The sequence below is a fragment of the Dermacentor variabilis genome, chromosome 7 (genome assembly GCF_050947875.1).
Source record: "Dermacentor variabilis isolate Ectoservices chromosome 7, ASM5094787v1, whole genome shotgun sequence".
Lineage (NCBI taxonomy): Eukaryota > Metazoa > Arthropoda > Arachnida > Ixodida > Ixodidae > Dermacentor > Dermacentor variabilis.
The window spans coordinates 170,097,642-170,112,297 of record NC_134574.1 but is presented as its reverse complement, the minus strand read 5'-3'; the positions used below and the strand labels follow the sequence as shown (position 1 = coordinate 170,112,297).

General features: G+C 43.9%; 1 protein-coding gene across 8 annotated transcripts in view; it reads right to left on the bottom strand.

Annotated features, from left to right (window-relative positions):
• Positions 1–14,656, bottom strand: part of GCS2alpha (glucosidase 2 subunit alpha) — a 125,767-nt gene that overhangs the window by 37,494 nt on the left and 73,617 nt on the right. For all 8 annotated transcript variants that reach the window (XM_075700265.1, XM_075700268.1, XM_075700267.1 and 5 more), the window contains 3 exons: positions 11,518–11,614; positions 3,274–3,434; positions 20–269 (listed from right to left, as the gene is read on the bottom strand). In XM_075700265.1, coding sequence (XP_075556380.1) covers positions 20–269; positions 3,274–3,434; positions 11,518–11,614 — 508 coding nt within the window. The remainder of the gene's footprint in view (positions 1–19; positions 270–3,273; positions 3,435–11,517; positions 11,615–14,656) is intronic.

Genomic DNA, 14,656 nt, shown 5'->3' with positions numbered 1-14,656 from the left:
AGAGCTGAAAACTACACACCGACGAGGTGCTCGTCATCAATCGTGAAGCCAGCCTTATCCTGGGGGAACTCCATCCAGAGGGGCCGCAGAGGAGGCACGCCGGTACGCTCATTCTCAAAGAACAGGGTGTACCAGAGGGGCAGCAGGGCATAGCGCTGGTACAGTGCACCCCGCACCAGCTCCAGGGTTTCTGGCCCAAAGCTCCAGGGTTCTCGTCGCTTAGTGTGGATGTGGGAGTGTGCTCGGAAGAACGGCTGGTAGGCACCAGCCTGAAAGTGTACGTCGAATAAAAGGGAAACAGCGGATCAGCGTGCCAGAAATTTTGCACGCTCCTCAGCGTCCGCTCCAAGTGTCACACAGCGAGTGACGACAGAAAAAATGATAGAAATAATGTTGACGGGAAGATGGCACTATGGGTTGGAGAGTGAATAGGGGCAGCCAATAATCTTGTCGATAATGAAAGGAAGAAATGGGGTTGGGTGTGCCCCTTAATGAGTGCAGTAAAATTTATGGTCGATTACAGTAACAGAATGCGTGCCAAGGAAAGACAGCAGGGAATTCGGTGATGCGATGAGATTAGGAAATTTGTGCAGATAACATTGCTCTGGTTGATTAAAGATCGAGGTAACTAGAGATCATCGGCAGAGGCCTTTGTCCTGCAGTGCTAATGGCGTCCATTCCCACAAGAAAAAGGTTGCAGCCGATGGCCTCAATGGTTTAAGGAGGGACACAGCAATTGAAATGGTCAAAATTTTCGATTTTCCTATGATTATTTTTAGTACCAACAAATGTACATTGTTGTCCGAATAAATAGACTCCATGTGCTCGTAAAGAAATTGCAAATGTACCAGAAGCCCAATGCTTTAATCAAGGTGTATAAGATGTAGCTTTAATATGCCGTCATTGCCAGTAGAATTTCATTCCATGCCATCAGAACATAATGTTTGAGCAATACTCAAAATACTAAAATCTGGTGAGCAATACTCAAAACACTTTCGCGACTCTTTGCGCCGCCTCAGGCCTAACATCGTCAAAACAAACAACTCATCTCAATAATAACAGAAGACCAAACAATGCTGATACCTTGTCCTCAGCTTAAGATGAGGTGAACCGATGGCTGGTATTACTATTTACTTTTTACTACTGATGCAGGGAGCAAGTTGAAACAGTGAATTCAAATTGAAGTGGGAGGACTAGTTGCTGCCATGTTGTTGCACAATCACACCATCCCCAGCGCAAGTTGTTGTGTGAACGTCCGGGCCACAGCGGAAATTTTTTGGCTGGCCAGAAACTAGTCATACGATAAGCGACAGCGACAGATCACCCTTTGTGATGGCAAAACCTAACACTCATCGCTGTCACTTGTCGCCGTTGCTTGAGAATCACGTGCATGTGGTTGTGCCTTAAGGCTTTCTTGCAATGACTAACAAACAGAACTTCGGGAGAGGCTTTCTCAGCTTGTAATTTTTGGACAGCTACAGTCACTCATCCCTTTGCCATTTTGCAAATAACGAAGGTGGAACCATTCTATTTCTTTCTGCATATAACTCCTAAAGCATTGGACAAAGATTGGGATAGGCAAATAGTGAATTTGAGGTTCGAAGCAAAGAGTGATTAGGTTAAGTAATTCAAATAGTATATATAACATGTTATAACAAAACTTTGTTAATTCAGATTTCAAGGGACAAAAAAAAAAAAACCGTCTGAGTCCGAATTATCCGAATGTCCCTATTTCGAGGGTATCCAGAAAACAATAAACAAATGTCAACATGCTTTAATTAGTAAATGGATGAGCAAATCTTTTTGCTATTTTACATAAAAGCAGTGCGGAAGCTGCAATTCTCGTCATCTCGAGACTGATTGACTCACAGGTGCTCGAGGCCTCGAGACTTCCTTTGCAGCCCGGCAGCATCACACGCCTTCATTTGCGACATGCTTTCCACTACTGCGCGTTCATCCAGATTACTTTTTCGCCAGCGAGCTGATCACCAACAGGTGGCACGTCCATCACAATATAACTGGTGCTCTTCATTCTCGACAGCTTTGCACCGAGTCAAAACAAAACAACTGTTTGCCACAATCGCTACGGAGGATACCGCGACCGATATATCGACATAAGCCACACGTCCGACGCATGCACTGAGTCAGAACTACCGTTCGCTGCAACGACTGCAGATAAAACTGCAGTCGCTCTCTATGCGATCATGGATAGTGACTACGCAGTTTTTTTTTAGCCATGCGGCTGATGCGCATATTGAGTCAAAACAAAACTACCTATTGCTGCAACTGCTGCGAAAGAATCTGCGGCCGCTATCGATGCCAACTACGCGATTATGAAAGCCCGCAGCCAGGGCGGCGTTATGCATGGCTGTAAACGCAAGAATGAAGGATTTAAAGGCACAAATTGGCATGAAGCATTCTGGCACTGCTGTCAATCATGTATGATTTCCGCTGATGGCTATGACAATGCAGACTCCGCCACTTCATTTCACTTGGATGCTAGCACTGTTTTTGCTCCTTTGTGTCGCACATTTCCGGCTCTAATGCAAAAACGTATAAGCTTCGAGATTTGTATTTGTACTTGCCGTCTGCGGCTTTCGACTGCCTATTCGGGAGCGCCGAATAATTCGATCGAATATTCAACAACATCGAATATTCGCCCATCCCTAGTATAATGCTGTTTATTATTGTCTGCATACCATAAATACTTTTATAACACCTTTTGCAAAAGTAATTTGTAAATTAATATGCATAACAAAGCTTAAAAATTTGTTTGCTTATGCTTACTGTGCAGTAAAAACTAAACCAATAGCCTCATACCGCAAAGGCTTTGTGAACATTATATCAAAAAGATCAAGAGCAATTTCTGTGGTTTTAATTAGTTGGGGGATGACAATTAGAAGATGCCAATTGTAAACGAAAAAGCTATAGCAGGTAGCTCAAAACTGATTGCAGATCTGATATCAGCATAATAAATTATATTCACATACCAAATTTTATCAAATTATTTCAAGAAATAATGACAATAGTTTTCATTGCTACCTCCCCCTTTAACCCCTTGTGCTACATTTCAATAGGCCATTGGTAGTCAGTCCTATGTATTACACAGATTCCTCAGATACACTCCTTTCTCTAAATCCCAACTAGAATATCATCAATCTTTATTATCTACTGGAATCTTTACGAAACAAGAAATGGATTTCTGATAAACAAACACCGACTGTGATACTTCTCACAGTCTAGATCGGGCTACAGCAGGGTGCAGCAGCTCACCTGGTACCAGCGAACAGAGAGCTCACTGTCAGGATTCCTGAAGAAGCCGCCGACGTCTGCACCGCAAAACGAGATTCCGGCCACGCTGAGCGACAGCAGCATAGGCACTGTGATGCGCAGGTGCTTCCAATCGGCATCATTGTCACCTGTCCACACAGCTCCTGTGAAGCCATCAATAATTTGAGCAAATAAACAACTAAGACTGGAGAAGGCATGTCCTGTCTCAATTAAAAGAAGCAGACATTTGTGTTTTTTTTTTTTTTTTATGTGAAGCATTCTTCGCGAACTTCAGGCACTTTGAGTGCATCTATCTAGCCTCCTATGTCGTGGGGCTGGCGTCGCCTGCCAAGTTGAGCCGCTGGGTATACGCTCATGTTCGCGCTGCTGGTGTGATCGTCATTCGAGCTCTCGCCTCTGATTCTCGCATACTGCATACCCTGGGCCAGGTGTTGCGCATAAGATGATCTGGGCATGTCAGCTGCATAACACCGGGTGGTGGTTTCCTCAGTGCAAACAGCGAATCAAAAGGAAGTTTCCCACCCTGTGCATGCCAACTGGTGCCTGACACAAAGAAGCTCTTGGAAGACTGCAGCTTCGTCGAAAAGTGCGTCAACTCGGATATTGCGTTGCAAAGAGGTGTACTTGATCAGCTCGAGCATGGCGTACCACTGGGGCACTACAGGGTGTCTACCAAGTTGACATTTCCAAATTCCCCGAGTTTTCCAGGTTTTCCCTGAGTGGCTTTGCAATATTCCCTGAGTGACACAGAACTTTGTTTTATGTCAAGGCGAGCTGACACCATGTCGCCCAATGCTGTCACTCTCTAGTAAGCATGTTAAAAAATAAAAAAGCAACTTCCAGTTTATAATAAGGAGTAGTGCTTATTTTATTCAAAGTCGGGTAGTGGCTAGTGAAATGCTGAGTAAATAAAATACCTTAAAAAAAAATGGTAAAACCAATTGCGAATCGAGTCGACCATTCTCAAACACGAATAAAAAGGAGATGCATACAGAAGCAAATATTTCCGAATATGAACTACTGCTATCGATTGATTACAAGCTCATTGGTATGATATCCGAACTTTGTCACAAGTGAGCTACTCTCTCAACAGCTGTTAAGTCACGCTCAGCTGTCCAGACATACTCTCAGCGTGCGCAAAACACCTGCGTTGCGTTTCGTTGCTTGAAAGAGTTTATTTTAGTTTGAATGAGGGACACCTGCATTTTGGCGTCAGCCAATACACTTTGTCCTCCTTCCGAAGCACGTTCGCTTCACAAACCATTTGAACCATCCTCTTGGCCAGTTGTACAGTGAATGTACGATCTTTAGTACTCTCTAGGGGCCGCGAAAACAACCGAAAAATTGGGCAGTTCGACAAAATAAATGCATGTCTTTTACTGCCCTTAAAGGGCCCCTGAAATTGTTCGGACAAATTTTATAGACGCGTAAGGTACATGTAAAGTTAATCATTTGCACCACAATTTGTGTGAAACATCTCATATTAAGAGAGATACAGACGATTACAAGTTACCCTCCTCCATAGTCATGCATTCTCTCCTCAACTCGTTCGCCGAGTGATCGGGGCTAAGTTCCACCTTCACTGGCTCTGTGTCATGATGGCACGTCGTGTCGTCGACTTCTGGTTCTCTAGGCGTGAGCACGCGAAGCCTCTCCAAACTCGTCCGCCAGCTGCTTGGCAGTTGACCCTAAGTGAGAGTTATCGAAGCAGCGTGCGTTGCAAGCATCATGTCGCAGCCCCAAACGTTTCTGGTACTCCGGTAACCACAGGCGAGCTGGGTGTTTCGACGGATGGCTGGAGGTATAAACTCAAGCTAATGAAGGAACCTTAGCATAGACGTATGGTGAACGGCCTGATCAGTCTGCACAGTCCAGCCACCTGCTGACGCAGAGCTTAACCAGCCAAACAAAGCGTTAGTATTGTTGTAACAAAGTGTAAAACATTTTGAACATTTACAAAAACAACGTGTTAACAATTACACCCTTGCGATACGTGTACACCAGCAGCAAAGAATACATTTCGTTACTGCTGCTGTGTGTATGAGCTCTGTGCCACCAGGTGGCTGCACCATGCAGACCATTCACATTTGCGCTTCTGCTCATCCCGTGAAACGACACGGTCAAATGGCCAGCCCCTGTCCCCTTGCGCTTGCGTTTACCCCAATACCGAACTCCCGAAACAATATTGCGTTAGTAATCTTTTGGTATAAAGTGACGGCCACAAACACGCTAATCCTGGCGCCGATCAAATAATGGCAGCCCGATGCGCTGCAGCCAGTCCGCTCGTCTGCTGCCTTGCAGAGGGACACGATGTCCCATCTTGACATATTGCCGGTCACTACGTTTGCAGCCCACAACGCAACAAAGCCGAATCATAGTGCTCGCGAAAAAGCTGAGATCGACTCTGACTACGAAGCTCTCGTCAAAACGGAGCATGTTGTAACACAAGCAGACGACACTTGCTGTGTGCCAGAAGTGTTTAAGTGTAGTGAGAAATTGTTCTTGTGCATTCTCTTTCTGTTAATTTCTTTTTATAGAAACAAATTAACACTGCAACTATTACGAACATAATTTGTTCACCATGAAGATGGAAAAACTATCGATGACGTGCACTGGGCAGCCGATCGGATAGCTCGCCTTACTGGCATCAATTGGATGATTGGATGAATTGTATGGGTAGGGGCAGCTGAAAATTCCACCAAGCAGTGTGCTGCGATCCACTGCGATGTACATTTATAAAACCTTATAATAAATTATACGCTTTATGGGGAGCACTTAGATGTGTCAATTAATGATTAGAAGGACCTACTCTATTGACTCAGTACATTTGTACAACATCGTCAAAATCGTTTCAGGGTCCCTTTAAGGGCTCGAATCACCACAAGCACATGCGAAAAAGCTCTGAATGCGTGCCAGTACTCAGTGCTCGTACTGTGACAGGAGATGGCGACTGTATGCGTTTATAATTAAGGAATACATACTGCATCCCGTGACAATTGCCCCTTCCGACGCTTGTTATGATCCACTGCAATACTTTTGCATGTGCTTCTCTACGTAATACTACTGTACTACGGCGAAGATAACTTTCAGGAACCTGCCGTGTGCAACGCGCCGTGCTTTCCGAGCTTCGAAGCTAATAGCGAGGACCACAAAGGCAGAGTCGCATTCTAATTCTTTTAATGAAAAACACGGCACCGAACGGTAAGAAGCTTAACAGCGAACGTCAAAGCAGCTGGGCCTAGCGATGCCGCGATGGTGGCTACGGCTGCAAGTGGATCTGCGTGCTAGAGCGCCGTTCGAGGCGGCGAGGTAATGAAAATGGCGGTGGTGGTGGCTTTGTTTGATTAATGCCATTTCGCACCTGCGGTCACGGCAAAAAGTCTAGAAAGTCGGATGGCGAAGGGTTCTTGCGTCCAAAATTTCAGACATTGCCTCTATGGGGTACGTGGTGGTGCCGTGAAGCTGTCAGAATTATCGGGTGTCTGGAAAGTCGGTCGTTGACTGTACACTCACACCTCTTCCAGCCGACGACACGGCGTCGAAGTAGATTCGTTATGATTCCTCTTTGTTGGTCGAGCCAGCATTACTGTGACTTTCATTCCTTTTCAATAAAATTACAGTTAATTTTCCCTGATAGAAGCACAAATTCTCTGAGTTTTCCCTGAGTATTTCCAGACTACTCAAAATCCCTGAGAATTACCGCTTTTCCCGGTTGGTAGACACCCTGCACTACCCTATTTACTCGACACTAAAGTGCCCTCGATTATAACGCACACCTGTTTTCTGTGACTGTTTCCTGTGAAAAAAAAAAGCGAAAAAAATCACCCTCGGTGGTAGTGCACACCCGTCTGCCGCGACTTAAAAAAGGAAAAGTCCTTTACAGTACCGTGCACCTCATTCTTTGATACAGGAATAGAACTTTCTCTCATTTGGAAAAACAAAGATTAACTTCCAATACACTAAAGCTGCGATAAATAAAATAATTAGCAGTTTCGCCCGAAAGGTGAAGCATTGATTACAATAGCAAATTAGCAGATAGGTATACGATGATGATGATGATTCCATTTTAGTGATGCAAGGGCATCTAAGGCCAACGAGCGCCAGGACATGTGTGTTGATTTAGCAAAATTATGAGTTTAGGACTATGATTTAAAATAGAGGCTGTATAGAGGCCTACGCGTAAGATAGAGCTATACATATCAGTGCATAAATTCTAAAATAATTACTAAAATAAATATAAGAACTTAAGGAGGTACGGTAGGGTAAACCGCCCAAAAATCGAATTTGCAATTTTGGCACAGAAAAATCGACTGCACAATGAGGAACAAACCTGCGGAAGCGCGACCTGGAGCGCCCGCTCAAAGCGGTTCAAATGTTGTGCCGAAGTGTGCCGCGCGCCTTCGCTTTGAAGATGGTAGACGGAGGCTGGTTTGTTTATCATTGTTGTTCGCGTTTTTCTCCGTTATGGCGTGGTTTTTAGTTTTTTGCTTGTGTGTGTGTGTGTGTGGTAAGTAAATGATTTGTACTGAAATATCGGATATCAATTAAAAGAAAATGAGACATTGACCCAATTGTTGCAATTGCCACAAAGGAATCCCATATGGGTTCTTCGAAAGAAAAGCATCATAGTTGATGAAAAAGTTGTCCTGGTCCGGGGCTGGAACCCGAAACCACCGCCTTTGTGGGGCAGCCGCTCTACCATCTGAGCTAACCAGGTTGCAAGCAGATGACAGGGCAAAGTCGAATTTGTCAACAACTCGAAGCAGGAGTTTGACAGAATAGTCCTTTGTAGAAAAGAACTATTGCGTCAAACTCTTGCTTTTGTTTACGTTATCGTAGTCACCTCTGTTTCGAGTTTCAAATATATTACTTGCCCAGAAGATGGCACGATCGTCCAGCAAATGGAACAGAAAGAGAACTTGAAAGGTAACCGGTCTTTTGAGCAAATGTATTCATGGACAAACACAGAACACCACCGAGTCTCTTGACCAACTCATCTGGTGCCACTGCCCTAAGAAAACTTTGTCAGTGCTAACACATTGAAGACAGCAACTAACAATGCTGTAGCCTGCTACAATGACTGTAATTCTGCACGAAAAGATGTTCTGGAGGCCCATGGAATTTTTCCAGGTCTGTTTTGTAATATTGCCCTCGACAAGATGGACAAAAAGCCTGTTGACAGGGCAAAATTCTATGACTCTGCCGAGAGCAAGGAAGGACAACGGATAAAAAGGAACACTAAGAAGGCTTTTGGAGACACCTGCAAGAAAGTCAGCAGTGAAACGCAGTCTCCAGGGGCAATTTGAGCATCCACAAGCAGTATTGGAACATAAAACTTCATTTTTCTCAAATTGCATATTTTATGAATTTTTCAAATTCAATGTACCTCTTCCCAGAAAGTGTTCATGCCATTCCAGTGAAACTTCGTACACATGTACTACAACCCAGTCATAAATATTCTCAACTAAAAAATTCTCTGCTGATATGAATGATAACACTGGAAAAATTTACGCTGCAGGAAACCCCCCCTTGTAGCATTGTGCAAGCAGAGTTATTGTATTTTTTTGGGTGGGAACACCAAAGTGGATATAATATTTCTTAATTCAGATATAACTTATGGGTATTTAGAATAACACTGTGTAATACCATCACATTCCTCTGCGTGGTTGCAGAGAAAACATACATCAAATAATTAGACACACCTGAAATTTTGGGAGTGGGCCACAGAAAAGGCAAACCCTCTAGACACGAAGTGTTTCGTGTTGTACCCAAGAGCATCTTTTGTAAGCACGTGAAATTTGATGCGAATATCTGCAGCCGTTTCTAAAATATTATGTTAAAACTAACATGTACCATTTACCCTACAATACCTCCTTAAATGCATTGGCTACAGGCACACACGTTAAATTATTGTGGATAGTCTGAGTCCCCTGCTGTACAATTCTTGCTTACGCAAGAAGTGCGAGAGCTCAGGCATACTTCTGTGCATCAGACTGTACCCCACCTGTGAAGCACAATCCCACAGTTAGGATGGAATGAGATAATTTCTAGAAAGTCAATTTGTGCAAGATAATTAAGCACTCTAAATTTTAAAGTTAAAAAAGTGAATCCTCTGATAAGAACATCGAGGGATGGGGGTTATATGGTGTGAGTAGAGTTCCCTAAAATGAGCCACTCGCTCTTGTTGGAGTTCAGGACATTGAATGAGGACATGTCGGATGGTTAGGTTCTCACCGCAGCGTGTGCACGTCAGTGGGTCAGTTGCAGTAAAGAGGCATTTATGTGTGCCATAGGTGTGTCCTATTCTGAGTCGTGCCAAGGTGACTTTGGTGAGTCTATCAAGCTTCAGTGGGAAAGATGTGGTTAACTGCAGTTTAAGCAGGTGCAGCTTATTTTCAGCTTCCTTGTCCCATTCAGCTTGCCAATGATTACAGAGCGCCTTTCGTACCGCACGTTTCATGTCTACACCAGGTACCCAGCTTACATCAATTGTATCCCGATGAGCCGCCTGTCCAGCATTTTTGTCTGCCATTTCATTGCCTGCGCTTCCAGAGTGGCCTGGCACCCAGCATACAAGAGCAAGGTTTTGTTCATACGCTACATGTGTAGACAGCTATACGAAAAGTAAGGATAGTAGCTTTATCGGCCGTATAAACTTTTAGACGTTCGCTGACTAACTAATTTAACAAGCATGGTGTCATGTGTGCACAAGCAAACATGAACAAGCCTCACGCAATGACCGTGGAAATTCTTTATCAAAACGCTGGAGTGGGGAAGCGCGGTACCAGGGGCGAGTGAGTAGACCTTTGAGTGGCATCTCATTTCAACGTGCACTAAGCAATGAGAATACAGCGCAGTGCACCTAGATGCATAGGCTCTCTCTACATCGCAGATTGCTTTCAAGATAGGGACCGCGCAGCCACGCCGTACGTAGCAGCCGCCAGAGTTGAAAGCTTCTCCTGTATGCACCAGACCTGCGCACAAGCTTCGGGAACCCCGAACACCCATGACGCGTCCCCTTTTTCGTCCGCATCTGCACATGTGATCACTTTCCTTTTAATTGTGGCATCGTGATGAACTCGACATTTTCATGTCTTTGCAGTTGGCTCTCATGCTGATAGAGCAAATGCAGAAAACTGGAAGACAGGGAACACAGACGGTGTGCTAACCTAAGCCCACGTACTACAGCACATGGAGGAAGCTACGGCATCTTGGCTCGAAACGCGTGCGAGGTCGGCATTTTGAAATGCTGATAGTGATATGGTAACACAGATTTAGGGCCGTACTTGATTCTAATGCACACGCAATTTTTGTACCCGTTTTATCGGAAAAAAAGTGTGCGTTAAATTCAATTCACGGTACTTGGTTCAGATGAAAATTAACGTGTTTGTAATGATCGAGCAGCTAGGCAAGTCCACACTGTTTCTGAGCCTCAGCATGCCCACGCTCAACAATGAGTGCCTGCTCGAAGTCAATGAAGGTCAAAGAGTTGGTCGAGGTGTGCCAGTGCCGGATCGATGCCATAGCCAGCTACCTGCAAAATGCTTTGCATAACTTAAGATTCTCACAGTACATGGGATCTGCATATTTAATCTAGCCTTACTATACTGCCTTAATCTAAAAGCAAAACGACGGGTGAGACAATGACAAGAGGAAGTGCCAAACAAATCCTCTTGTCATTGACCCAACAAGTGAAAGCACCTTTTCAAATATATAGTGAACTTCTGTGACAGTCAGCCCTACCTTACAGTGGAAATAAAGGCAGCTGCAATCATCAAAAAGACTTAATTTGTAATTACACATATTATATGAATAGAACACATTTTATGCTCGTATTAACACATGCAATGGAGCTTTGGAATTTTCTACCCGGCGACATTCGTTCACTATCACTAAAAGATTTTATAGCTACCACTGGTAAGCACTTCGCTAACATACAAAGCGCTTCTTTTTGATCATTCATCTTGTGTATGTGTGTATTGATGCGTCATGTATAGTAATGTATAATGTTCCCACTCCTGCTATAGCCCTATATTGGGCTGCAGTCTAGGTAAATAAATAAATAAATAAATAAATAAACTACAAGCAACTACAATCATGGATAAACAACATGAGATCATAAACAATTTCTTTAAAAAACAGGCACTCAGTAATAAGAAAATATGAACAGTGGAGAACAAAACATGTTCAAGTAAACAAACAGGACAAGAATTTGCCATAACTGACCATAACGCTGTGACCCAATGAAGAAAGAACGTGACAGGATGAAAGGCCTCAGCTTGTGGCCCGAACGCAATAGATGGCCCATGTAGGTAGACATTGGCTGAAAGCAAAAGAGGCCTGTTAGTTCAAATCAAATGCATTTAAAACCACCACAGTACTAAGAACCAGGGATGCCCAGCTACCCTCCACCCTTTGCCTGGTCACCACTGTATGAGACCACGTGTTGATGCAGGGTGCAAGAGTATACTTCAACTACACTAAACAAAATAAACTAATAGTGTATTTTAATAGCAGATTTAAAGCAGTTCTAAAGCAACTTTTGACAAACCAAACAGCAAATCTTCTATTCTGTGAAAGTAAACTACAGGGCCTGTATTCTGAAATGTTTGCCTTCCACGAAACCATCGCCTTGGCCACGCCTCTGCCAACGGTGTACACTGATTGGCTGCTTTAGCAAAACCGGAAAACCGGAAAATGAACAGTGGCATCTGATAGTTCCGGCATACGTCATTTTAACATCATGGTGTCGATGGGTGCTCTCGACACATATTGATTAAGTGAACACGTCTTATGGAGTTCGGTTGGTGGTGGAGTGTAGTAGAGATAAGATAGGTGGTAGTTTATAGCAGCCTTTTTGGTGGAGTCTTACACGCATTATTTCGCACGATATTTGTTGATTCATTTAAAATAATACATTTCACACTTTCTTATTCAATTTATTTTAACCAAAGCGGTCATAACCAACTGTAGTCAGTGTGCAGAACCCGTACTGTGGCCACTGCACTCGAAAGCAACACACCTGAGCCGCTCTGCACTCGCACGGTGCGCTCTCTCATGCGATGTGAAGCGTTCGACAGCGCGTGTTGGTAGTGCATGCTGATGTCACGGGTAAGCAGTAGCTTGATTTGTTGAACGTGACTATGACAGTGGCGAAATTATCGCGGAAGGCGAACGTTTCAGAGTACGGCCCCAGGTTTCAACTTATTTGTGATTGCCAGATTCAGAGGCATGTTATGTTTTTAGTGTGTGTTACAAGATCTGGTGCATGGGTGTACCTTGCTTTTTACTGTAAAACTATAATAATTATTTCATAAATAAGTTGGCGTGCGTTAGTTTCGGGTGATCATTAGAATATGGAAAATCCTGCCAAATGAAACAGTGGTACGTTTGGATGTTTCTTCTATCCCTCTTTTAATTCGGCCTGCCAGATCAATCAATCGATTCTGTCACTCCTGTCAAGCTCAAATTATGAAGTCTACTGTAGTGAATCCCAATGGCAAATCTGAAGCAGCTTTGGAGCAACTTGTGACAAATATACCGTATTTACTTGCACTATGATCGCACTTGCATAATGATCGCACCCCAAACTTGCTGCAGCGATATGTCATATGCCAAGTCTAGCTAATGATGGCTGCGCTTACCATCTGTCGAATGCTGTCGAATGCTACGCGAAGGACTCTTTAAGACATACCAAACAGTCTGCACGCACCAAACATTCTTAAGCAGATGCCCGATTTTATTCCTTTCCACTTTTCACAATCCGGTGAAAAAAAAAAAAAGCTACAACCAAGCTTGCCTTGGCTTTATTTGTAGGCGTTATAATGGTTGTGGTCAACAATAACAACAAAAAGGGACCTTTTGATTTTTCTCGTTGGCACTCATGGGCACGCAACAAACTGCGAGCACCAACGATAGTAGCCATACGTTAGAAGTGTACCTTATTCATGCATAGACGTTTGTAACACAGATAAGATATTCGCCCACACTTAGCGGAAACGTATATTAGGATAGTAGTGAACACAAATGCCGCAGTTTCCGCAGCATACCCACCATGTGTTTTTACATCACTGGCAGCTAAGCACACACATCTCTGTTTCTGTCCCCTCAAAGTGGACATGGTTACGTTATTGCCACAGACTAGTGGATATTAACGATATTATTCATTACTGATAAGGAAGAAATTGTTTCAATGCACGTAATGTACTCACGAAAAGAAAAAAATAATCGCGTTCGGCACGTTCGGCTTGCTCCACCGGCCACCATTTTTGTTTTGGTGTCCCGCACTGTTACAGCGGCAGCCGCCTGTTTGCCAACCTGTTGTCATCCCGCAGCCAAGGCTAGATGAACATAAACTTTATTTTCAAATCAATGATTCGAGTCTGGCATCTTTTTAGTGGGTCTGGGCACCCGCCACGGACGCGGTTCCGAGAACTGCAGCAGAACTGATAGTTGGGCGAGTTGGTACAAATTCATAGTAAAATATTTAGCACCCACAATTGACAAGGACACAGTGAAGGTGGAGCGCTCCTGTGTCCCCCTTCACTGTGTCCTTGTCAATTGTGCACGCTAAATATTTTACTATGAAGCGGTTCCGAGAACTTGTCTCGAAGTGGCTTCCTCGGCTTGCTGGACGGCTCAGAATTGTGCTGTCAGGTTTTTTTTTTTTTTTTTTCGTGGGAAATTTAACCCGCATAATGATTGTGCCCCTGAATTTGCATCAATTTTTTTTACAAAAAAGTGCGATCATTATGCGAGTAGATACGATTTCTGGGGCAGTTCCAGAGTAACCTTGACAAACTAAGCTACTAGTGAATCCCAATGACAGATTTAAGGCAATTCCAGCGTGACATCCAACATGTGAGATGATGAAGATTCGCACAGCCCAAGGTCAGGTCATTATGAGATGTTACCAGGCGAGTTCTATCAAGTTTATGTTTCCAGCAGATTGAGCGCATGCATAGCCAGCACATTGTATACACTCACTGAAAGGCTCTACTCTTTTTTTATGACGAGGTGTGGCTCTTGCACGGGGCCATCTCTTTCTGGTACAATTTTTCCACCCACATGTAATTTCCTGTGGTCCCTTTGCACCCATATTGACCCTGCTGAAAGCCTTCCACATTCTATTTATCGCGGCAAGCTTCTCTTTCTGTACCAACCACTGATGCAAGTATTTCTTGTAAATGCCACTGTTGTGGGTGGCTGCACACTTGCATGCTGCTCAGAGTACACTACAGTCGAGCACCTCTACAAAGAAATGCACAGTTGAAGAGCAAAACGAGAACAATGCAAAAGCAGGAGCCGCCATCTGAATTTCCATCTGCCGCCTTCCCCGTGTTTTCTCTGCACAGTTGAACCCACT